Source organism: Narcine bancroftii, chromosome 3, assembly GCF_036971445.1.
Source record: "Narcine bancroftii isolate sNarBan1 chromosome 3, sNarBan1.hap1, whole genome shotgun sequence".
NCBI classification, from domain to species: domain Eukaryota; kingdom Metazoa; phylum Chordata; class Chondrichthyes; order Torpediniformes; family Narcinidae; genus Narcine; species Narcine bancroftii.
Genome location: NC_091471.1, coordinates 305,836,103 through 305,860,790, shown reverse-complemented (window position 1 = coordinate 305,860,790; position 24,688 = coordinate 305,836,103). Strand labels below are relative to the sequence as shown.

Genomic DNA, 24,688 nt, shown 5'->3' with positions numbered 1-24,688 from the left:
ACAATTCGAGGCATGTTTTTTAGCAGGTGGGGACCACGCCCTGCTGGAAGAGATGTTGAAGGTATCCTTGAATACATTGGAAGATGGTCAGCACAGGTTTTTAATACTCGGCCTGGTACTTCATCCAGACCTCATTTTCACTCTCCTGAAGGCAGCCTGCACGTCATCATCTGATATTGACAGTGGAGGATCATCAGGGGGCATGGGGATGCGGAGTGGCTCTTCCTGGTTCTGGTGGTCAAATAGGGTGGAGAAGGTATTGAGTTTCTCTGGGAGTGAAGCTTTGCTGTCTCCACGGCACCAGGTTTTTTTTTGTAGCAGGTTATGTCATTTAGGTGCTGCCACAACTTTCGGGTATCCCTTGTATTTTCATTTTTGTCCAGAATCAACACTTTGCCCAGGGATGACTTTTCATAGATCGATGCAACTCCTTGTGTGGTGTTCTGGATCTCCGGATATAAATACCTATGATCTGACTCAGAAGGTTCTGGATTTTGTTCATCCAGAGCTTCTGGTTAGGGAAAACCCTGAATGATTTGGTGGTGCGTACTTGTCTACAGTTGTTTTAATGTAGAGGTGCCGACCAGAGAAGGAGCAGTGTTAGATCTACTGTTGGCAAATGGGATGGGTCAAGTGACGGAGGTAAGTGTTGGCGAGCACTTCGGGTCCAGTGATCATAATGCCATCAGCTTCAATGTCATTATGGAAAGAGAGAAGTCAGGGCCAAGGGTTGAGGTTTTTGATTGGGGAAAAGCTAGATTTGAGGAGATGCGAAAGGACTTGCAGGGTGTGCATTGGGACAATTTGTTTTATGGGCAGGATGTAGTAGAGAGATGGAAGTCTTTTAAAGATCAGATTTTGAGAGTGCAAAAGCTTTATGTTCCTGTTAGGTTAAAAGGAGGGGCAAAAGGTTTGAGAGAGCCGTGGTTTTCAAGGGATATTGGAAACTTGGTTCGAAGAAAAAGGGAGGCGTACATTAGATATAAGAAGCATGGAGTTAAGGAGATGTTTGAAAGATGCATTAAATGTGAGAGGAATCTTAAGAGAGGAATTAGGAAAGCTAAAAGAAGGTACGAGGAAACTATGGCAAGCAGGGTGAAAACTAATCCAAAAGAGTTCTACAAATATGTTAATGGTAAGAGGAAAGCTAGAGACAAAATTGGTCCCTTAGAAAATCAGAGCGGAAAACTGTGTGTGGAGCCTAGAGAAATGGGGGAGATATTGAACAGTTTCTTTTCTTTGGTATTCATTAAGGAGAAGGATATTGGGAGATGTGAGATTAAAAAAAAGCAAATTGGGTAAATATGGGGAATATAGAGATTACAAAAGGTGTAGTTTTAAGGCTTTTGAAGAATATAAAGGTGGATAAGTGTCCGGGACCAGACGGGATCTTCCCCAGGACATTGAGAGAAGTGAAGGAGGAAATAGCAGAGGCTCTGGCGGTAATTTTCCAAATGTCATTAGATATGGGGATAGTGCCGGAGGATTGGCGCATTGCACATGTGGTTCCGTTATTTAAAAAGGGTTCAAGGAGGAAGCCTGGCAACTATCGGCCTGTAAGTTTGACGTCTGTGGTAGGTAAATTAATGGAGAAAATTCTTAGAGATAGTACTTATAAACATCTGGATAGACAGGGTCTGATCAGGAGCACTCAACATGGATTTGTGGGAGGAAGGTCATGTTTGACCAATCTGATTGAATTTTTTGAAGAGGTGACTAGGAATGTGGATGAGGGTAGTGCTGTGGATGTTGTCTATATGGACTTCAGTAAGGCTTCGATAAGGTACCACATGGAAGGTTAGTTAGGAAGGTGCAGTCTTTAGGTATAAATTTTAAGATAGTCAAATGGATTGAACATTGGCTGAAAGGGAGAGGCCAGAGAGTGGTAGTGGATAATTGTCTGTCAGGTTGGAGGCCGGTGACCAGTGGTGTGCCTCAAGGATCTGTATTGGGCCCATTGTTGTTCGTTATATACATTAATGATCTAGATGATGGGGTGGTGAATTGGATTAGTAAATATGCAGACGATACTAAGATAGGTGGAATAGTGGATAATGAAGAAGGTTTTCAAGGATTGCAGAGGGATTTGGGCTGCTGTGAAAAGTGGGCTGAAAAATGGCAGATGGAATTTTTTTTTTTTTTTTTTTTTTTTTTTTTAATTTTTTATTTTTCACACCATAAATCACAATAGCCATGATATACACTTTTTCTTTTCCACACATTTACAGTGACTTTTTCTCCCTCCCCCCTCCCTCCTCCCAAGCCACCCCCCCATCCCTCCCCCCTCTCATCCATTTTAGTTATACAATCTAGGTTGCATTAATTCAGTTAGACAATGTTGTCATTCAACAAAAATACACCAGAAATTCTACTGAGTCCATTTTTTTCTTCTCTTCTCCTTCCATCAACTTAGGTAATGTTTGTTCCCGGTAGGTTTTCGCTATTGTATTTAATGTAAGGCTCCCATACTTGTTCGAATATTTCAATATTATTTCTTAAACTATATGTTATTTTTTCTAATGGAATACATTTATTCATTTCTATATACCATTGTTGTATTTTCAAATTATCTTCCAATTTCCAGGTTGACATAATACATTTTTTTGCTACAGCTAGGGCTATCTTAACAAATCTTTTTTGTGCATCCTCCAAGTCAATTCCAAATTCTTTATTTTTTATGTTACTTAGGAGAAAGATCTCTGGATTCTTTGGTATATTGTTTTCTGTTATTTTATTTAATATCTGATTGAGATCATCCCAAAATTTTTCTACTCTCTCACATGTCCAGATTGCATGAATTGTTGTTCCCCTTTCTTTTTTACATCGAAAACATCTATCAGATACTGTTGGGTCCCATTTATTTAACTTTTGCGGTGTAATGTATAGTCTGTGTAACCAATTATATTGTATCATACGCAGCCTCGTATTTATTGTATTTCTCATCGTTCCAGAGCATAACTTCTCCCATGTTTCCTTTTTTATCTTTATATTTAAATCTTGTTCCCATTTTTGTTTAGTTTTACCATTTGTTTCCTCATTTTCCTTTTCTTGCAGTTTAATATACATATTTTTTATAAATCTTTTGATTAACATTGTATCTGTAATCACATATTCAAGGTTACTTCCCTCTGGTAAACTCAAGTTGCTTCCTAATTTATCTTTCAAGTAGGATCTCAGTTGGTAATATGCCAGCGCTGTATCTCCCGTTATATTGTACTTATCTCTCATTTGTTCAAAGGATAAGAATCTACTTCCTGAAAAACAATTTTCTATTCTTTTAATCCCTTTTTTTTCCCATTTTCTAAAGGCAAGGTTGTCTATTGTAAAAGGGAGTAGCTTATTTTGCGTCAATATTAGTTTTGGTATTTGGTAATTTATTTTATTTCTTTCTACATGAATCTTCTTCCATATATTGAGGAGATGGTGTAATACTGGAGAAGTTCTATGTTGTACCAATTTTTCGTCCCATTTATATAATATGTGTTCAGGTATCTTTTCCCCTATTTTATCTAATTCTAGTCTCGTCCAGTCTGGTTTTTCCCTTGTTTGATAAAAATCTGATAGGTACCTTAATTGTGCGGCTCTATAATAATTTTTGAAGTTTGGCAATTGTAAGCCTCCTTGTTTATACCATTCTGTTAATTTGTCTAGTGCTATCCTCGGTTTCCCCCCTCTCCATAAAAATCTCCTTATTATTTTCTTTAACTCTTTGAAGAATTTTTCTGTCAGTTGTATTGGCAATGCCTGAAATAAGTATAGTATCCTTGGAAAAATGTTCATTTTAATACAGTTTATCCTTCCTATCAGTGTTAGTGGTAGCTCTTTCCAATGCTCTAAATCGTCCTGTAATTTTTTCATTAGTGGATTGTAATTGAGTTTATATAATTGGCCTAGATTTTTGTTTATTTGCACACCTAGGTATCTTATTGCCTGCGTTTGCCATCTGAATGGGGATTCCTCCTTAAATTTTGAGAAATCCGCGTTATTCATAGGCATTGCTTCACTTTTATTTACGTTTATCTTGTATCCCGACACTTCTCCATATTCCTTCAATTTCTTATATAGTTCTTTTATTGATAGTTCTGGTTCTGTTAAGTACACTATCACATCATCCGCAAACAGACTGATTTTATATTCCCTGTCTTTTATTTTTATTCCTTTTATATTATTATCTCTTCTTATCGATTCTGCTAGTGGTTCTATAGCTAGCGCAAACAATAATGGTGATAGTGGGCATCCCTGCCGCGTTGACCTGCTTAAGTTAAATTGCTTTGATACATGTCCATTTACTGTCACTTTCGCTAACGGTCCCTTATATAATGCTTTAATCCAATTAATATACTTCTCCGGTAAACTGAATTTTTGCAATACTTTGAACAAGTAATTCCATTCTACTCTGTCGAAGGCCTTCTCTGCGTCTAAAGCAACTGCTACTGCCGGTGCTTTATTTCCTTCTACTGCATGAATTAAGTTAATAAATTTACAAATATTGTCTGTTGTGCGTCTTTTTTTGATAAATCCAGTTTGGTCTAAATTTACCATTTTCGGTACCTGTTCTGCTAATCTGTTCGCTAATAGTTTAGCTATTATCTTATAATCTGTGTTTAGCAAAGATATTGGTCTATATGACGCTGGTGAGAGTGGATCTTTCCCTTGTTTTAGTATCACTGTAATTATTGCTGTTTTACATGAATCTGGTAAGTTTTGTGTCTCATCAATCTGGTTGATTACATCCAGGAGGGGCGGTATTATTAGGTCTTTAAATGTTTTGTAGAATTCTATTGGGAGTCCATCCTCTCCTGGTGTCTTATTATTTGGTAAATTTTTTATTATCTCTTGTATTTCTACTGTTCCAAATGGTTCTGTTAATTTATTTTGTTCCTCTATTTGTAGTTTTGGTAGTTCAATTTTAGTCAAAAATTCATCTATTTTCCCTTCTTTCCCTTCGTTTTCGGTTCGGTATAATTGTTCATAGAATTCTCTGAAGTTTTCCTTAATTTCTTTTGGATTATATGTAATTTGTTTGTCTTTTTTCCTTGTTGCCAATACCGTTTTCTTAGTTTGCTCTGTCTTAAGCTGCCATGCTAGGCTTTTGTGTGTTTTTTCCCCTAGTTCATAATATTTCTGTTTTGTCTTCATTATATTCTTCTCCACCTTATATGTTTGTAATGTTTCATATTTTATTTTTTTATCCGCCAATTCTCTTCTTTTGGTTGTATCTTCCTTTATTGCTAATTTTTTTTCTATGTTTATTATTTCCCTTTCCAACTGCTCTGTTTCCTGATTATAGTCCTTCTTCATCTTGGTTGCATAACTTATTATTTGCCCTCTAATGAATGCTTTCATTGCGTCCCATAGTATAAACTTATCTTCCACTGATTCCGTATTTACTTCAAAGTACATTTTTAATTGTTTTTCAATAAATTCTCTAAAATCCTGTCTTTTAAGTAGCATGGGGTTTAATCTCCATCTATACATTCTTGGAGGGATGTCTTCTAGCTCTATTGCCAATAACAGGGGTGAGTGGTCCGATAATAGTCTAGCTTTATATTCCGTTTTCCTAACTCTCCCTTGTATGTGGGCTGATAACAGGAATAGGTCTATCCTTGAGTATGTTTTATGTCTAGTCGAGTAGTATGAGTATTCCTTTTCTTTTGGGTTTTGTTTCCTCCATATGTCCACAAGTTTCATTTCTTGCATTGATTTAATTATAAATTTGGTTACTTTGTTCTTCCTGTTAATTTTTTTCCCCGTTTTATCCATATTTGGATCCAAATTCAGATTGAAATCCCCTCCTATTAGTATGTTCCCTTGCGTATTAGCTACCTTCAAAAAGATATCTTGCATAAACTTTTGATCTTCTTCGTTAGGTGAATATATATTAAGTAGATTCCAAAGCTCTGAATATATCTGACATTTTATCATAACATATCTCCCTGCTGGATCTATTATTTCCTCTTCTATTTTAAATGGCACATTTTTGCTAATTAATATAGCCACTCCTCTTGCTTTTGAATTATACGATGCTGCTGTTACATGTCCTACCCAATCTCTCTTTAATTTCTTGTGCTCCAATTCAGTTAAATGTGTTTCTTGGACAAATGCTATATCTATTTTTTCCTTTTTCAGTAAATTTAGTAGTTTCTTCCTTTTAATTTGGTTATGTATTCCATTAATATTTAGAGTCATATAGTTCAGCGTAGCCATTTTATATTTTGTTTATCTTCTCTTTCCGTTTTTCCATCATTACCTTTCCTCCTTTTCCATTTCTGTTTTCTTATTTTCAACTCTTTACCAGACAACATTCCTACAACATCCAACATTTTCCTTATTCTCCTATTTCTATCTTCTTTATCCCCAATCTCCCCTTCCCCTCCTGAGTTGCCCTTTATCCCTTGTCGGACAACCACATCTCCCCTCTCCATTTGGATTTGCGAATCCACTCGCAAGCGTCAACTGATTTTGCAGTGACCGCTCTTTTCCCCCCACCCAGCCCCCCCCAGAAAAGATTTCGTTTTTTATATGTCACAAAGGTCACTCTTTTAGTTCCCTCCTTATTCTCTCTATTCCATTACCTTCCCTTATTAATTCTTGTCTATACTTTCTATGTTTTCCTCTAATTACAGATACTTTCACATATGCCCGTTGTCTCTATTCACTCTTATACCTCTTTACCCGCATACATATCAATCGTGGTCATTTTTACCCTCCTTACCCGTCTTCATCCCTCAGTCTATTTTTGTCTTTACCCACATACATATCAATCGTGATAATTTTTGCTCTCATTACCCGTCTTCATCCCTCAGTCTATTTTTGTAATTGTTCTGCAAATTTTCGTGCTTCTTCTGGATCCGAGAATAGTCTGTTTTGTTGTCCTGGAATAAATATTTTCAATACCGCAGGATGCTTCAGTGTAAATTTATATCCTTTCTTCCATAAAATCGCTTTTGCTGCATTGAACTCTTTTCTCTTCTTTAGGAGTTCAAAGCTTATATCTGGATAAATGAAGATTTTTTGCCCTTTATACTCCAGTGGTTTGTTGCCCTCTCTTACTTTTTCCATTGTCTTCTCCAGCACCTTTTCTCTTGTAGTATATCTTAGGAATTTTACTACAATAGATCTTGGTTTTTGTTGTGGTTGTGGTTTAGGGGCCAATGCTCTATGTGCCCTTTCTATTTCCATTTCTTGCTGTAGTTCTGGACATCCTAGGGCCTTAGGGATCCATTCTTTTATAAACTCCCTCATATTCTTGCCTTCTACATCTTCCTTAAGGCCCACTATCTTTATGTTATTTCTTCTGTTATAATTTTCCATTATATCTATTTTTTGGGCTAGTAATTCTTGTGTCTCTTTAGTTTTTTTATTAGATTCCTCCAATTTCTTTTTTAAGTCTTCTACCTCCATTTCTGCTGCTATTGCCCGTTCTTCCATCTTGTCCATTTTTTTCCCCATTTCTGTTAAGGTCATATCCATTTTATTTATTTTCTTTTCTGTGTTGTTTATTCTTCTTCTTAAATCATTGAATTCCTGTGTTTGCCATTCTTTAAATGACTCCATGTATCCTCTAACAAGAGCAAGTACCTCCTTTACCTTGCCTATCTTTTCTTCTTCTATTTCCCTGTACTCTTCCTCTTCCTCTTCTTCTTCCTCTAGGTTGACCATCTGTTGTTTCTTTGCTGCCCTTTCCTCCTCTTCTTTCTTGTTTCCATTGTCTTCTGTGGTGTCTTCTTGCTGCAGGTGTTCTGCAGCTGTCGTTGCCGGCTGTGGAGATCGACTCCCCAGCTGGTCCCCCCTCCCGTCGGTCTGTTTTTTTGTATGCGCATCGCGCATGCGCGAGGAGTCGCGCATGCGCGGTTGCGCACTTTTACTCGGCTCTGTGAGCCATTGTTGTAGTTCTCTTTCTACCGACCTGAGGTAGTGGGGTCTTCTCTCCACAGCGGGCCTCTTCGGACAGGTAAGGCCTTCACCTTTTTCCTCCGTTGTCTTCTCTTCCTCTCTTCTTTCCGTTGATTTTGATTTTTCTCCTTTTGTCTCCATCTTCTTTCCACCTTTATATTCACTTTTCTTTAACTTGTATTTCTGTGCCTTTGTATTTTCTCTCGTTTTTCCCGACTTTTCTGGAGAGGGCTGGAGTTCACCGTCCGGCCACTACTCCATCACGTGACTCCTCTGCAGATGGAATTTAATGCTGATAAGTGTGAGGTGCTTCATTTTGGTAAGAAGAATCAGAATAGGACATACGTGGTAAATGGGAGAGCATTGAGGAATACAGAAGAGCAGAAAGATTTAGGAGTAACGGTACATCGTTCCCTGAAGGTAGAAACTCACGTGAATAGGGTGGTGAAGAAGGTTTTTAGTATGCTGGCCTTTATCAATCATTGCATGGAATATAGGAGTTGGGAGGTGATGTTGAGATTGTATAAGACGTTGGTGCGGCCTAATTTGGAGTTCTGTATGCAGTTCTGGTCGCCTAATTATAGGAAGGATATAAACAGAGTGGAGAGAGTGCAGAGAAGGTTTACCAGAATGTTACCTGGGTTTAAGCATCTAGAGTATAGGGAGAGATTGGACAGATTAGGTCTTTATTCTTTGGAGCGTAGAAGGTTGAGAGGGGATTTGATAGAAGTATTTAAGATTATGAAAGGGATAGACAGAGTGGATGTGGATAGACTATTTCCGTTAAGAGGAGGAAAGATTAAAACAAGAGGACATGAGTTAAGAATTAAGGGGCAGAGGTTTAGAGGTAACATGAGGGGGAACTTCTTTACTCAGAGAGTGGTAGCCGTGTAGAATGAGCTTCCGGGAGAAATAGTGGCGGCGGAGTCAATTGTATTATTTAAGAAAAGGTTGGACAGGTATATGGATGAGAAGAAGATGGAGGGTTATGGGCATTGTGCAGGGAGGTGGGACTAGAAAGGGGTGTTTGGTTCGGTGTGGACTAGAAGGGCCTAATGGCCTGTTTCCGTGCTGTAATTGTTATGTTATGTTATGTTAAACAACCTGGGTGTAATCATTCAAATCCTCATCTGAGTTTTTCCAGTCCTATCAGTGTTCTTCTTCCTCTCATGAATACCTTCATTCTGGCAGTTCAGATCTCTAGAACCTACCTTTTTAGACTCAGTATGCCCACAGAAGGAGCACAGCCTGGTGACAGATTTCCTTTGAACCAAATGGATGTTTAACTCAATCTGCTAATTGGTGATTATCATGAATGAGAGTATTTTTTGTTACTTCTGTGATTATGTAATTTACCATATTTAAACTCTCTAATGATACTTGTGAAATAAGGATTTTTAATCACAGATTGGAGTTTTGCCCTTGCCAATGGCTGATTCTTAATTCCTGGTTCAAGTAGTCACTTAATTTGAAATCTTGATCAATAGCTCAGACTTCTCGGTGCTTATTCTGTAACTTAACAATGTACTATGCCCATTTAAGATATTGTGCTGTTTCATCATAATATTAGGTTATTGGGGTGGGGAATAGTAGTTCCATAGAGTAATTGCATTTTAGAGTTGAACACTAGAACCGTTTTGAGGACTAGTGAAATACAATGCTTGTATTATGCTGAAATTAAGAAATGGAAACAAACTTGATATAGCTGGCATACCTGAATGCAGATGGTTCTGTAGCAGTTGTCTAACTTTATTTTTCCTTTTTACAGATGGAAGATGACCATTCACTTTTTGACTATAATGTCGGGCTAAATGACATCATTCAGCTACTTATTCGCCAGGTTGATCAAGCACCAAAGGGCACAACTAGAAAAGAAAAAGATGCAGAACTGTCTGACACCGATTCTGGATGTGGATCCGCACAGAGTGACTCCGATAAGAACTCTAATAATGGTGAGGGTGCTATGGAACTGGAAGGCCAACCAGGGACTTCAACTCATCTTGATCTTGTTGACCCAGGGTTTGGCTTGTACAAGGTGAGCATTAGTGTTCAGAGGGACCAACTCATCCTGATCTTGTTGACTCCGGGTTTGGCATGTTTAGGTGAGCTTTGGGTTATAATAGTGATTAATTACAGCAATACAGGATGAATTAGTCATGTATTCTCACACATGGACAAATTATAAATCTGCATGGTGAAAATCCTCCAATTTGCTGGAACATGCTTGCTTTCCAACAGCCTCATAGGATATCACCCAAAAACTCTGCGATAGTGTTAAAATGTACCAGAAATCAGGTCTTATTGTTGGGGCTGGAGAGGATCATCATGCTCGTCTCAAACTGGAGAGATGAAAGTTTGGGGAAAAAATGATTTCACAACCAATGGATCAGATTGAAATTTTAGAGTCCTACTGCGATTAATGTGAATGGTGCTTGGACAGTTAAACAAACAACTTGCAGGAAGAGGTAGAGGGAACATCCCATTTTCAATTATGGTGGGATTCCGTATGAGTGATAAAGTGGTTTAGGTTCTGTTCGGCTAGATATAACCGAATAGATGTGTATCTTTGCATCCTCTGGAGATCCTCCTGATAGTTGCACTCAGTCTGTCTATCAAGAAATGACTGAGCACACTCAGCTGTCACGCTGGAGACGTATGCTTTAATCCTAACTGCACCTGTCCAATCTCTTCCAGTATGGTTACAGCTCTGTAGCCTACCCAGCAGTGCGGATAATTGCTTGCAAAAACGGGACAAAACCACTCTGACAAAATAATGTCCAATCAGTTTACAGTACGTTTCTGTTTATCCAAAAAGCTTGGGACTGGACGTTTTTTTGGTTAACTGGATTTTTTGGATAACTGAACAATGGTTTTAAGCAGCCCAGTGGCATCAGCAGAATACAGTACTTGTATTGGTTAATGGAAGATCAGCTGTCACTGATCCCCGACACCTCCCCACTGCCGTTGCTGCTTCTGCCTGAGAGGCCGCTCTCTTTGATAACCGGGGCAGTGGAGAACCAAGTACAATGGAGGGTAAAGAAGAAATGGAAAGAGAGAGAAGCAGAGTTAACTGAAACGAGGACAATCTCCCCATAAGCTGCCTGAGCTGCTGACTTCCTCTAGTCATTCACTGATGGCACAAGATTCGAGCCTGCTTCGGAGCATGCTCTTGCCTAGGATGTCGCTCTCCTTGACTCTGGGACAGCATAGAACCAAGAACAGTGGAGGGTAAAAAAGAAATGGAAAGAGAGAGGGGAGGGAGTTACCTGAAATGAGGACAATCTCCCCATGCGTTGCCTGACTCGCCGACGTCCTCCAGTTGCTCACTGATGGCTTGAGATTCCAGCCTACTTCTCTGAGCTGACATCCAGCCATTCAGCAAATGTCTTCCCAGCTGGTAATGAGCTCTGTTCTTACCAAATTAGCGCTAACAGCACGTCAGAGCCCCACATGAGCACGTCGAGTGAAAAATTTTTAAAATTTTTTTATTTAGCTTATGACTCCTCCCTGCTGGAAAAAAGTTTGGACAATTTGAACTTTTCAGTTAACCAATTTTCAGATAACCAGAAATGTACTGTACTATTAATCATTGGTAAAATCATGGAAATTTTTGCCAGTATTCTCATATGGTACTTGCTCATTAATGACCTACCTGATCATTGCTCAGTTTGATTTCCACCAGGACAAGTCCTGAGTTCATCACAACTTTGGTCCACCCATGGGTCAAAGAGTGGATTTCCTGACTCTTGACATCAACACAGGAATAACTGAATCTAATTTAAAAGGCATTACATGGGAGAAACGATCCAGTTGTTCTTTGCATGAAGATGGTTGAAGTTGTTGGAGGGCGTTTATCCCAGTCCCAAGGATTCATAAAAGGAGTTATTTTGCCTCTTTGGCACTTGGGTCACTTAATCAATGACCTTCCATCTAGCAAAGATCAAGACTGGGGTTGATTGCAGATGATTGAATCAATTCCATTTACAGCTCTAGCAAATGAAGTTGTTGATGTCTGCATGCAGCCAGTCAGATAAAATTTAGGCATGGGGTAATAAGAGGCAATTAGCATTTGTGGCAGGCAAGAGTCAAATATTTGCAATGGCATTTTCATTAGTATAGAGCTGATAATTTTTCCTGCATATTACCATTGATCTGAAATTCAATTGGACTAACTGTATAAGTACCATGATTGCAAGAGTTGTTCAGAAGCTGGAATCCTGCAGTGTTTCAGGAGCCTTGTTTGGGTGGATAGTATATTGCAGGTGCAAGGGAACAATACCATCCTTTCCAACTCATTCCATTCAGATTTAGAAATGTATTGCTGTCCTTTGCCGGTGGGTTAAAGTCTTAGAACTCCTCCCATGGTATTATAGAAGTGCTTTCAAGAGAAGGACTGGGTTAAGAAGATGGCGCATCACTACGACCTTGAAGTCGATTGTGAATGGATTATTTCCAACAGCCTCATAGGATATCACCCAAAAACTCTGCGATAGTGTTAAACTGTACCAGAAATCAGGTCTTATTGTTGGGGCTGGAGAGGATCATCATGCTCGTCTCAAACTGGAGAGATGAAAGTTTGGGGAAAAAATGATTTCACAACCAATGGATCAGATTGAAATTTGATTTGTTTGTCAGTGATACGTAGATTCTGAAAATTAATGAAATTTAAAGGGAATTAAGTTGTTCAATGGTGATAATTGCAGAAAATCTTGAGGTTTTACTTTTTATTCATTCATGATGTGCATAATTTAAACCCTTTATTCCCATATTTCCCTGACCTTCCTTCCTGCTCAGAGGAAGGGTCATGGATTGATGCAGAGCAGGAAAATTTGGTGTGATATTGAAATGCAAGACTTGCATGATTACCTTCTTCAACCAGCAAATGTTCTGTCATTTAATTGAAGGATACCCATACATGAACATACTTGTGCAGCATCTTCTTTTGTTGTACAGGTATTTATCATTACATCCTGAAATGATGTTTCAATTTCATTGGTGTGTGAAAATTGGAATTTGCAGTCTTGAATTTCCAGAGTTACTTTTCTGCATTTAGCTTGTGCAAGTGTGGTGGTTCTTTTACATAAATATTAGACATAATCTTACAATATTTAGTATAATTCAATGATATGTAGCAGACATGGTGTTCTTAATTGGACTTTACATAGTGCTTTAGTGTATGATTTGACATTGAAAAGACTTTTGCCTGCCTTTATTGACTTTTTTTTATTGTGTATGTTTTGGGCATATTTTTTCTGCTGTATAATGGTTTGATGGCTTGCTCTTTATGATAAGGGTTAATACTGTGGAACTGGAAAGCATTTTAAACTGTGAATTCTTTTTATCAGATAAATGAATTGATTGATGCCCGAGATATGCACATGGGTGCTTGGTTTGAAGCCGTGGTTGTCAATGTGACACAGGATGAAGGTGCAAGCAGAGCTATCAACGAAGCCCATTCAAGCAAATCTACAGAGACCAAGATTGCTAACGAAGACGTGATTTATCACATTAAATATGAAGAGTGCGTAAATGGGTCATTTCATGGACAGAAACCTTTAAACTGAATGTCACAATTTTAATTTAGGAATGCTTTTTAGCTTGCTGTTTGCACATTAACTGGGGGGGAGAGAGTAATCTAAATTTACTTTTTTCTAAAAAAAACGAATTGAGATGGAGACGTAGAAGGCTTGTATATCACAATTTGAAGATATTCAAAAATCATGCATTTTTCAGGAAACTGAAGAAATTTAATGGAAGTTGCGGAGGGGATATGTTGACTTGTTGAAATTCTTTCTCAGTCATACAAAGTGATCAAAATTTGTCCAGAGATCATTTCACCCCATGGGACCTGATAAAGGACAACTATCTAAGTTCATTATGAAATGCTATCATTGCAATCTGACTTTGTGTTATAAATGCATATATACTGTATTGCTTAATGTTAAACATAACATTGAAATTTAATTGTTTGACTTTACTAAGTTATCCTGAAAATGGAGTTGTGCAGTTGCGATGGAAAGACATCAGGCCACGAGCGAGGACAGTCTTGCAATGGCATCAACTACATGTTGGACACGTGGTGATGGTTAACTATAATCCAGATGAACCTAAAGAGCGAGGATACTGGTATGATGCTGAAATCCTACAGAAGAGGGAGACTAGGAGCGTCAAGGAGATTTATGCAAAAATTATTTTGGGGTGAGGATCTCAGTATTTTGTGTATTTCTTCAACTGAATGCCTGCTCAATATTACCTGTTCAATACTTTAGATCTATTTTGTCCCTTGTGTTGTATTGCTCTGGAAATCCTATTTTTAATTTAGACATACAGCACGGTAACAGGCCATTTCAGCTCATGAGCCTGTGCTGCCCAATGATTTGACGGCATACAAGACCCCCTTTTCCCTCAAAAATCGCCTAAAACCACTCTGGGGCTTGTACATGAAGGTGAAATTTTGGAACTGCCATTTTGGGCACTAGTGGAGACTTTCATCTGCAAGATGGTGAAAGGAGGAAAGCACTCAAGTTACACTATTGTAAAAACTAAAAATTGTAGCATATGCTAAGAAGTATGGTAATAGTGACAGCTAAAGTTTTTGCAGCACTGCCTACAGCAAAAATGGTATGTGAATGGAGAAAGCAAGAAAAATGGCTAGACTGCTAAAAAGGATAAATGTAACCTTTGTTGTCCAGCCCCATGTTGGCCACAACTTGAGGAGTTTATAAAAAAAAAAACTGGGTGATGAATGAAAGAGAAGCCGGGAAATGTGTTTTTACCAAGGTGATAATGCACAAGGACAGGAGATTAGGAGAAGAACAAAAGCGCAAGGATTTTACTGGAACAGAAGGGTGGTGTTGCCAGTTCATGAAATGGCATGGTTTATCATTGGATACAAAAATATTGATTTCACAGAAAATATCAGCAGATTATGAAGACAAAATATTAAAGTTTCATAAGTTTGTAATATATGCATTAAAAAGAACGTTTTGAACTGAGCAAAATAGAGAACATGGATGAACTTCCAGTAATGTTCGATGCACCATCCAACAAAACAGTATTAAAGAAGCTAAAACTGTCGTAGTTAAACAACTGGTCATGAAAAGACACACTATACAGTAGTTTTGGCCTATTGTACTGATGGCACAAACCTGCCACCATTGGTAATATTTAAAAGAAAGACACACCCCAAAGAAAAAAAACCATGTGATGTGTTTGTTCATCCAAAAGGCTGGATGGACGAAGCCCAGCTATTTTTTTTTTTCAAGCTATCCAGTCAATTTCCCAACCTATCACTCCTGTTTTCTCCATAGGTCTGCTTATTTTTATTGTATAGTAAGTGATGGTTTGACTTCCCTTTGACCCATTTAATTATGATTTTTATTTTTTTGTGCTATAGGGATGCTGGTGATTCTTTGAATGATTGTAAAATATCACTTGTAGATGAAGTCTATAAGATTGAGGAGCCAGGAAGTGTTGGAGTGGATGCATCTGAAAGTCCATTAAAAAGTAAGGTTCTTGAGGGTTGGTGTTACAAGTACAAGTTTGTATTATCCTGGAACTGAATATGAGAATGTATGCCCTTCTATAATTTTTTAAGTTTATACTTTACACAATGGTCAACTGACCATTTGGGTATTCTCTTAATTTGTTTAGAGTTGCTCATTGCAATCCAAAGAGATATAATATTGAACTTGAACTAGCTGTTTAATTTAGGACAATGTTGAGTGAGAACAAAGCACCATCCTTCCATTTTGTTCAACTGCTCTTGAATGCTTCCTTCACAATTTTATGGTGTTCGATGTGGATACAGTGTTAAATTACCAATTTGATCTGTTTTGTTTTTAGGGCAGAGTGGGCCTGAGTGCAAGCATTGCAAAGATAATCCAAATAAGGACTGCAAGCAGTGTGCCTGTCATGTATGTGGTGGAAAGGGGGACCCAGAGAAGCAACTTCTGTGTGATGAGTGTGATCTGGCCTACCATACCTATTGCCTGACTCCTCCTCTCACCAGCATACCAGAAGTTGATGATTGGTATGTTGGCTAAGTTCGGTATTGCTTTTCTTTTAGATGGTAAAGAAGGGCAACAATCATTTTTCATATTGAATGCACCTGAGGATCCATCTTTTATCCATTTATGGAATTATTACATTGTAGAGTAAATCCAATGTGCCTTGTTGATTATATTCCTATTGTGGAAACTGGATAGTCACTTGGCACACTGCAAAGACACAAGAGTACCAAAACACATTTGTGAAGACCTTTATACTTCTGGTTGGTTATCAAAAAGTACATATTGAGGAGTACTTAGTGTGGTAGATGGCACTGGACTAGATAGCTTGCTGCTAATTCTTCCCTACCTTATTGCTGCCTGCTGGTTCTTGGACCTGTCCAGGGCACTGAGAATTCAAGTCACCTGGAAAATATGTTGTGAGATTTGGTTACATTCAATAAAAGGAAGGGTGATTGAATTGTCATAATTCTGTAATAGCAGTATAGGGAGAAACATCTTATTAATTCAATAAATTAATCGTGCTCAGTTGCCAATGAAGAGGTACTTCCTACAATACAAATTTTATAAAATATATATTTGACCATGAATATAGTTATTCCTATCAAAGCATAGATTTCTGTTAATTTTGAATTAGCAATCGAATGCACTTCAAACTTGAGATGCCTTTAATGAGATAACATGACTTTCCAGATGTATTACTAAAGAAAAATTGTGTTTCCTGTTCTTTTTTCTTTGGCTTGGCTTCGCGGACGAAGATTTATGGAGGGGGTAAAAAGTCCATGTCAGCTGCAGGCTCATTTGTGGCTGACAAGTCCGATGCGGGACAGGCAGACACGATTGCAGCGGTTGCAGGGGAAAATTGGTGGGTTGGGGTTGGGTGTTGGGTTTTTCCTCCTTTGCCTTTTGTCAGTGAGGTAGGCTCTGCGGTCTTCTTCAAAGGAGGTTGCTGCCCGCCAAACTGTGAGGCGCCAAGATGCACGGTTTGAGGCGATATCAGCCCACTGGCGGTGGTCAATGTGGCAGGCACCAAGAGATTTCTTTAGGCAGTCCTTGTACCTTTTCTTTGGTGCACCTCTGTCACGGTGGCCAGTGGAGAGCTCGCCATATAACACGATCTTGGGAAGGCGATGGTCCTCCATTCTGGAGACGTGACCCATCCAGCGCAGCTGGATCTTCAGCAGCGTGGACTCGATGCTGTCGACCTCTGCCATCTCGAGTACTCTGCCATCTCGAGTGTTTCCTGTAGGCTATATGAAAATAGCAATAAAGTGAGTCTCTTTGGTATAAAGCATTAAATTGGCTTTGGTCACATTACTTCAGATTGAATGGAAGTAACTTATTTTCATTGCTGTTTTTCTCTGCATGAAAAGCGTGATTGTTCTTTGGTGCTGCAGTACAATGGTTTCTAGTAGGTTAATGGGGCTGCGTATTTAAACTAGACTAGGTGGAATATAATGCTATTAAATAACATTTAAAAATGCAGGTGTGGAGGGCTGGGAGTGTGGGAATGATACATTGAGAACTTGTTTTTTTCCCTTTTGGTCTTCAATTAGAAACTTTGTTCATTAAGCTTTGTTGCTAATTGTGGGTGATATTGTTTGCAGGTATTGTCCTCTGTGCAAAAATGATGCAAATGAAGTGGTGCTGGCTGGTGAAAAACTAAAAGAGAGCAAGAAGAAGGCCAAGATGGCTTCTGCTAACTCTGCCTGTCAGAGAGACTGGGGAAAGGTGAGCAAATTGCAGCTTGGTGATCGAAGGGCTTGGAAGGCAGAAAACTGGAATATTTTGTAAATGCTGCATGCAATTTTACCAGATGGAGTGAGGAGGGATGGGAAGTAAAGTGTTCCGTTAGGCTGTTTCTATAACTGAAAATCATTAGTGAAGTTGAAAGTGATTAGTGTTGCAATTTACTGGATAAATTGACCATGAGTACCCCATAATTTTTCTCCACTAGTGCGACAGATCTCTGTAAATACTGTGAAATTGACAATGCAGTCATACAACTTGACTGACTGGCAAAACATAAATCCTGTAGGAAGACATCTGACAGCTTTAAAGTAGTTTGATATTAAATATGATCCTCAGTCAACTAATATGTTGCTCACAATTAGAATGTTCTATTGTGTGTGTTGCAACTATACCACATCCAATAATATCTATTTAGAAACTTTGTTGCCCCTGTGGCATTTTTTTTAAAGGACGGGAGGAATTCTTAAATAGTACATTATCTATTAATTTTTGATATTCATTCTAGGGTATGGCTTGCGTGGGGCGCACAAAAGAATGCACAATTGTTCCCTCAAATCACTATGGGCCTATTCCAGGTGTTCCAGTGGGAACTCAGTGGAAATTCAGAGTCCAGGTATGTTTACTTAGTACTTCTGGTTTGATGAAATCCAATGAGAATTCAGTAAAATACATTTCACACAATTTGACACTAATAAGATTGCCATTTCTGTATTTGCTCTTTATGAAAATGAGTCATGAGTTTTTCATATTTATAAGTACAATGTACAGATGTCCCAAAAATTTTTGCTTGCTGCAGCCAAACAAGTATGCAAGCTAAATCAACGACAATAGTGTACAGATGCTCCTTTACAATAGTGTACAGATGCTCCTTTGACACATGATTTTTCAGAGCACGATGGTATGATAGCGATGCGCATTCTAATGAAAATACCTGTATGTAGTCACTCGGTATTGAAGTTTAAAAATTGGTGTGACTTGTTATTACTATATTTTATGGATTCTTTTCAGTGTGGAATAAAAAGTATTCAACATTTATTTATAAAATAGGTTTTGTTTTAAATAAATTTGCCCAGCTAGGCAATGGTAAGGGTTCTGAACACGTTTAAGGTAGGCTAGGCTATGATGTTCAGTCGGTGCGTTACTGTATTTTTCTCGACTTGCTTATTAGAATGTAACCCCATTGTAAGTAGAGGAGCATCTGTACTTTATTACCACAATAAAACAGAAATAAGATGACAAATACAAATGGATTTTTAGATAAACAGTTGCAATTAGTGCAAAGAAAAAATAGTAATGTTTCATTGCAGAGAGAACATTTGATGGTCCTGGACTAGTTTATGGGTGGGGTATCATGGAGAGTTGAAGAACCTGATAACCGTTGGGGAAAAATGTTCTTGAATCTCGAGGTGATTGATTGGCACATACATTTAAAAAAATCAGACTTGTATCTGAATGAAAAAAGTTAAGCTGTTGAGAAAGATCCAAACTTAAAACTTAAAATTAGAAATTAGCTTTTCTAATCACTGAATCACTGCAAGGGATACTTCATTGTCTTGGTTCATTCTTGGTGCCCTCGTATGTTATATGGCATATTGAATGTGCCATCACATTAAAACTTGGGGGTTATATTTTACATAAAGTGTTTAAAACAATGGATTCTAATTGTGTGTCCGGTATTGCCACCTCACTTCCTTTTGCAAAGTAACATTTGGGGCTCAGATTGCTGAAGTGTAGGTCTGTAATCTGCACTTGTTCACTGGGTAGCCATGACTTGCTTAATGCAGGTACCAGAGAAGGTCTCAAAAGTGGAGGACAATTTTTTAAATCCAAATTTTTGGATACATTGGTTCCAAATGTTGCTCAGGATCTGAGTTCCCAAGTACAGTAAATTGGGCATACTTTTCTAGTGTGGGTCCTGTCTCTAGCTGCAACCATATTGTAAATCAACAATCTGGATTCTCTGCTCCAGCTATATGCTAGCTTGCGCTCTGTTCCTCCTACTACACCAGACCAGATGTAGGATCACATGGATTTTACAATATGAATTGAGTGTAAAGCTGTCAAAGCTTAACTTTGTTGTTATCTAGTTGAAGAATTGGAGCATCCTCTACTGTCTGAGTTACTGAACTTGCTGCCAGAACCAAAACATTCACCATGACATGTACATTCACAGTTAGTTTTGAAACGCCAACAGTTTCAAACGGAAGACTTTGAAAGTTTAATGAAAGGTGGTGACCCTCTGATAAAATTATATACAGGTTAAATGTAATGAATGGGATTGCATTAAAATTGGAAATTGGCAGTTTAAAATAAATTTATTTGGAGCTTCTGACCCAAGTGTAGATATGGATGGCAAAACAGTGCAAAAGATCTAATTTCTAATCACGTTTTTATGCTGTGTTTATCATAATTACTTTCTTTTGCTTGAGGCAATTAAATAAAAAGATAGATTTATAACTGATATGAGTATCTTTGTCTATGCACTACTTGTGAAAATGTTGATTTACTTTGAAGGTGAGTGAATCAGGAGTTCATAGACCTCATGTAGCAGGAATTCATGGCCGGAGCAATGATGGGGCATATTCTCTTGTGCTTGCTGGAGGTTATGAAGATGATGTGGTGAGTAGCCCATTTAATTTATTGATGCCAGATGTATCAATATACTCTAAGTGCTGTTATGATTATATTCAAGATTTATGGACTAACAAAGACTTTTTGACCTGTCCTGATAGTTTGCTGTTTCCTTGCAATTTGCTGCTTTTAATGAATTCAATTCCCCTATGAAACATCTTAATTTGATTCCTCTGCCCCTTCTTGTGATGTTGAATTCAGATTTCTGTAAATCTGTCGACTTGTTACCAATTGTTTGTGCCATAGTAAAACCACCACATTATATCTCTTCAGTTTCACAAATTTGTGGTCAACCCATATTTTATAAAAATTAACAGGACAACATCATAAAAGATATTTAAAGTATTTGCTAATTAATTAACAATCACACCCAGCAAGCAGCTATAAACCATGTGGAGGGTATGATCTGGTGTTCCCTTTGTATTGCCATGATGTTGCTACCTTATGAGTGCTGGTTAGTGGGTGATGACTATCACTGAAGGAACAAACTCAGGGTTACCAGAACATGTTCATACAAGTCGTATTTATTGTACAGATTAATGCAAGTAATTACGTATTTGCACTTTTCAGGGTTGATAGGCACTTTAAGAACACAGCTCTCAGAAATTGAGGGTTTACTATATTATTCTTTCAAAATTCGACATGATTCTTTTTCAATATCTTAACCTCAATTATTTGCATTTTGCATGTTCTGTACTGTTTGAGTAAATCTTGTACAGGTACATAATCTTTTATTTTTCACCGTGTAATGTTTGGCGCCACCCCTGACCAGTGCTGTGTCTTAGTGCTCCTACCCGTCAGACGTGACTGGAGCCTGAGGCAACTTCTTCGATGTGGATGGCTGCCGGTTCCCGATGCCGCCACTGTTGCCGGTCTCTGACTATGGTCCCCACTCCTGCCTGGGAGCCTGAGATGACTTTTTCAATGCGGATAGCCGCCTGTCCCTGGCTCCTGACTCGCTTCATTTACCCTTCTAGTTGGATTGTTTTTGTTTTTCACAAATCTGAAATCAATACAATTAAGTAATGAACCGTCTTTGCTATTATACTATTATCCAAAAATTTCCACATTCCAAAAAGTGTGGTCCTAAGGATTTAAGATAAGACTATGTACCTATAATAGAATTGGTTATTATTTTGCATATGGGCTTAGTGATTTTGTTTGGGGGAGGGGTTTGTTTAATTAACTTCATTGGACAACATCTATTAAGACGAGGACTGCATATGCCATTCAGATAAATGTCATGTGTATTGTCACCTTTCAAATTTTGTGCACAGACAAAGATCTATTTCTGCACTTTTGAAGTTGTACCATCCAATTTTGTATGGGTTTGCTAATTCTTCTGGCTAAAATGTATCTTTTTGCTTTTCTTCAATAAATTCAGGATATTTCATTGATAGTTTAAATCCTTTTGAAGTTGATGATCTATGATTAATTGACAGGATTCTTAATAGAGTGGGAGAAGGGTGGAGGAGGAACTTGGGGTCCAAATCCATACATCTCTCAAGGTTGCTGTGCAGGTTGATAAGGCAGTTCAGAAAGCTTGGGGTATGTTAGCTTTCATTAGTTGGGGGATTGAATTCCTGAGGTATAAAACTAGTTAGACTGCACTCGGAATATTGTGTTGCCTCATTACAGGAAGGATGTGAAGGCTTTTTAGAGGGTACAGAGATTTACCAGGATGTTGTCTGGATTACAGAAGGTGTCTTGAGTGGCAAGATTAACAGACCTAGGGTTTTTCTCTGGAGCAAAGGAGGATGCAAAGTAAATTCAAAATATTATGAGAGGCATAGATAAGGTAGACAGCCAGCATCTTTGTTCCTGGGGCAACAGTAGCAAATACCAGATGTCATCTGTACAAAGTGAAGGGAGGAAAGTTTAGGGGTAAGTTTTTCTTTACACGGGGTGGTGATGGAGGCTAGTACAATAGTTATATTTAAAAGACTCAGGCATATGAATGCAAGAAAGATAGATGGCTATGGGTGTGTGGTTCTCGATCTTTTTTCACTCGCAGACCACTTTAAATAATCCCTATGCCATCGATGCTGTGTGATTAGTAAGGGATTGCTGAAGGTGCGATGTGAGTGGGAAGGGAAGGTTGAGAACCACTAATCTGGACCCAATTGTTACTGAACTATTTTGCTTGAGAAAGATTGTCATTGGCCCATTTCCTTTGGAGTTCTGAAATCGTGCACATAACGAGTCAATTAGGTACGATTAAAACAATAGGTTTCAAATTTTTTCTTTCCACCCAGAAACCATCTTGAGCAATTCCCACCCCACCTGAAGTCCATGATCATTTCTTTCATCTTATTAATGTTGAGCTCTAGGTTGTTTGTACCAGGTCACTAGACTTTGTCTCTTAACTGTATTTTTTTCTTGTCATTTGATACTTGTCCCACTACTGTGCTGTTGGCAAATTTGAAGATGGAGTTGGCATGGCATTTAGCTGTAAAGTTGGGTGTAGAGGGAAAATAGGAAGATACTGAGTACACATGTACGAGGAGTGCTGCCATTGGGTATGATCATGTAGTAGATGTTACGCATGGATACTGATTGCAGTCTTAAAAGTCAAAGCTGGGGTTGCATTGGGGATGCTGAGACCCTAGGTCTGGAAGTTTGGGGATGAGTTTTCCTGGGATAATTTTATTAAAGGCGGAGCTCTGGTCCTAGTAGTACAGTAGAAGGCCAAAAATCTGGACTGCTGGAGATTGGGTCAGTCTCGATTTTCAGATTTTCTGGATTCTTGGACGGTAACTTTAAAATTCAAATTTAAGGAGGAATAATGAAGAGATGAACAGATAAATTTTGATAATTTATTCATTAGCAAATACAGCATGCTTCATTTATCAAAATGACCAGTTTTGAAGAAATATAAAGTCAACACATTACAAATAGAGTTAATATTTGTAATTATGCTTAAAAATCAACATAAAGGGGGAGTCACGTGATGGAGTAATGGCCGGTCGGGGAACTCCAGCCCTCTCTAGAAAAGTAAAAAAAAGATAGAGAAAAACCAAAGGCACAAACATAAAAACCAAAACAAAGTGAAAGTAAAAGTGTGGAGAAAATGGCAGCGAAGAAAGAAAAACCAAAAACAACGGGAAGAAAAGAAGAAGGAAAGACATCGGAAGAAGAAGGTGAAGGCCTTACCTGTATGAGGAGGCCCGCCGTGGAGAGAGAAGCCCGCTCCCTGAGGTCAGTCGAAGCCCCGAACTCGGGACTACAAAAATGGCTCACGGAACCAAACAAAAGTGCGCAACCGTGCATGCACGAGGATTTGCAAGACAAAAATAACACTGACGGGAGGGGGGACCAGCTGAGGAGTCGATCTCCACAGCTGAAACAAACAACTACAACACAACAGCAAGAGGACAACATAGAAAATGACGAGAACAAGAAGGAAGAGAATAAAAATAAGAAACCAAAGAAACAACAGATGACCAACCCAGAGGAAGAAGACCAACATCAAGACACTTCTAATAAAAATAAGAAGACCAAAAAATACCCAACAAAATAAAACAAACAACCCAACAAGAAAACCAGAAGAGACAGAGGTGAAGGACACAGATCCTGGAGTGGACTCAGAAGAAGAGGAAGAACACAGAGAAATGGAAGATGAAGGGAAGGGCAAGTACATGGACAAATTTTTTTTAAAGAATATATGGAATCAGTAAAAGAATGGCAATCACAAGAATTCAGTGAAATAAAAAGAAGAATAAAATGTGCAGAAGAAAAAGTGAATAGATTAGAGATGATCATGTCAGATTTAGGAAAAAACGTGGACAAGGTGGAAGAACGAGAAACAGCCATAGAAATGGAAGTAGATGACTTAAAAAAGAAATTAGAAGAATCTGATAAAAAAGTTAAAGAGACACAAGAGCTGTTAGCTCAGAAGATAGATTTAATGGAAAATTATAATAGAAGAAATAATATAAAGATAGTGGGCCTTAAGGAAGATGAAGAAGGCAAGAATATGAGAGAATTTATAAATGATTGGATCCCCAGGGTCCTAGGAAGACCAGAATTACAGGAAGAAATGGAAATAGAAAGGGCACACAGAACATTAGCCCCTAAACCACAACCACAACAAAAACCAAGATCCATTCTAGTAAAATTCCTAAGATATACAACAAGAGAAAATATATTGGAGAAGGCAATGAAGAAAATAAGAAAAGACAAAAAACCACTGCAATACAAGGGTCAAATATTTTTTTCTATCCAGATATAAGTTTTGAACTCCTGAAGAAGAGGAAGGAGTTTAATGCAGCAAAAACGACCCATGGAAAAAAGGTTATAAATTTATGTTAAAATACCCAGCAGTACTTAAAATAGTTATTCCGGGGCATCAAAACAGACTATTCTCGGATCCGGAAGAAGCACGAAAATTTGCAGAACAA

At 38.2% G+C, this 24,688-nt stretch overlaps 1 protein-coding gene across 1 annotated transcript in view; it reads left to right on the top strand.

Annotated features, from left to right (window-relative positions):
* The window catches only part of uhrf1 (ubiquitin-like with PHD and ring finger domains 1), a 44,000-nt gene that overhangs the window by 3,121 nt on the left and 16,191 nt on the right, over nucleotides 1–24,688 (top strand). The window contains exons 2-9 of the mRNA XM_069928809.1: nucleotides 9,665–9,931; nucleotides 13,242–13,417; nucleotides 13,879–14,094; nucleotides 15,293–15,402; nucleotides 15,742–15,928; nucleotides 17,513–17,636; nucleotides 18,163–18,270; nucleotides 20,172–20,276. Coding sequence (XP_069784910.1) covers nucleotides 9,665–9,931; nucleotides 13,242–13,417; nucleotides 13,879–14,094; nucleotides 15,293–15,402; nucleotides 15,742–15,928; nucleotides 17,513–17,636; nucleotides 18,163–18,270; nucleotides 20,172–20,276 — 1,293 coding nt within the window. The remainder of the gene's footprint in view (nucleotides 1–9,664; nucleotides 9,932–13,241; nucleotides 13,418–13,878; nucleotides 14,095–15,292; nucleotides 15,403–15,741; nucleotides 15,929–17,512; nucleotides 17,637–18,162; nucleotides 18,271–20,171; nucleotides 20,277–24,688) is intronic.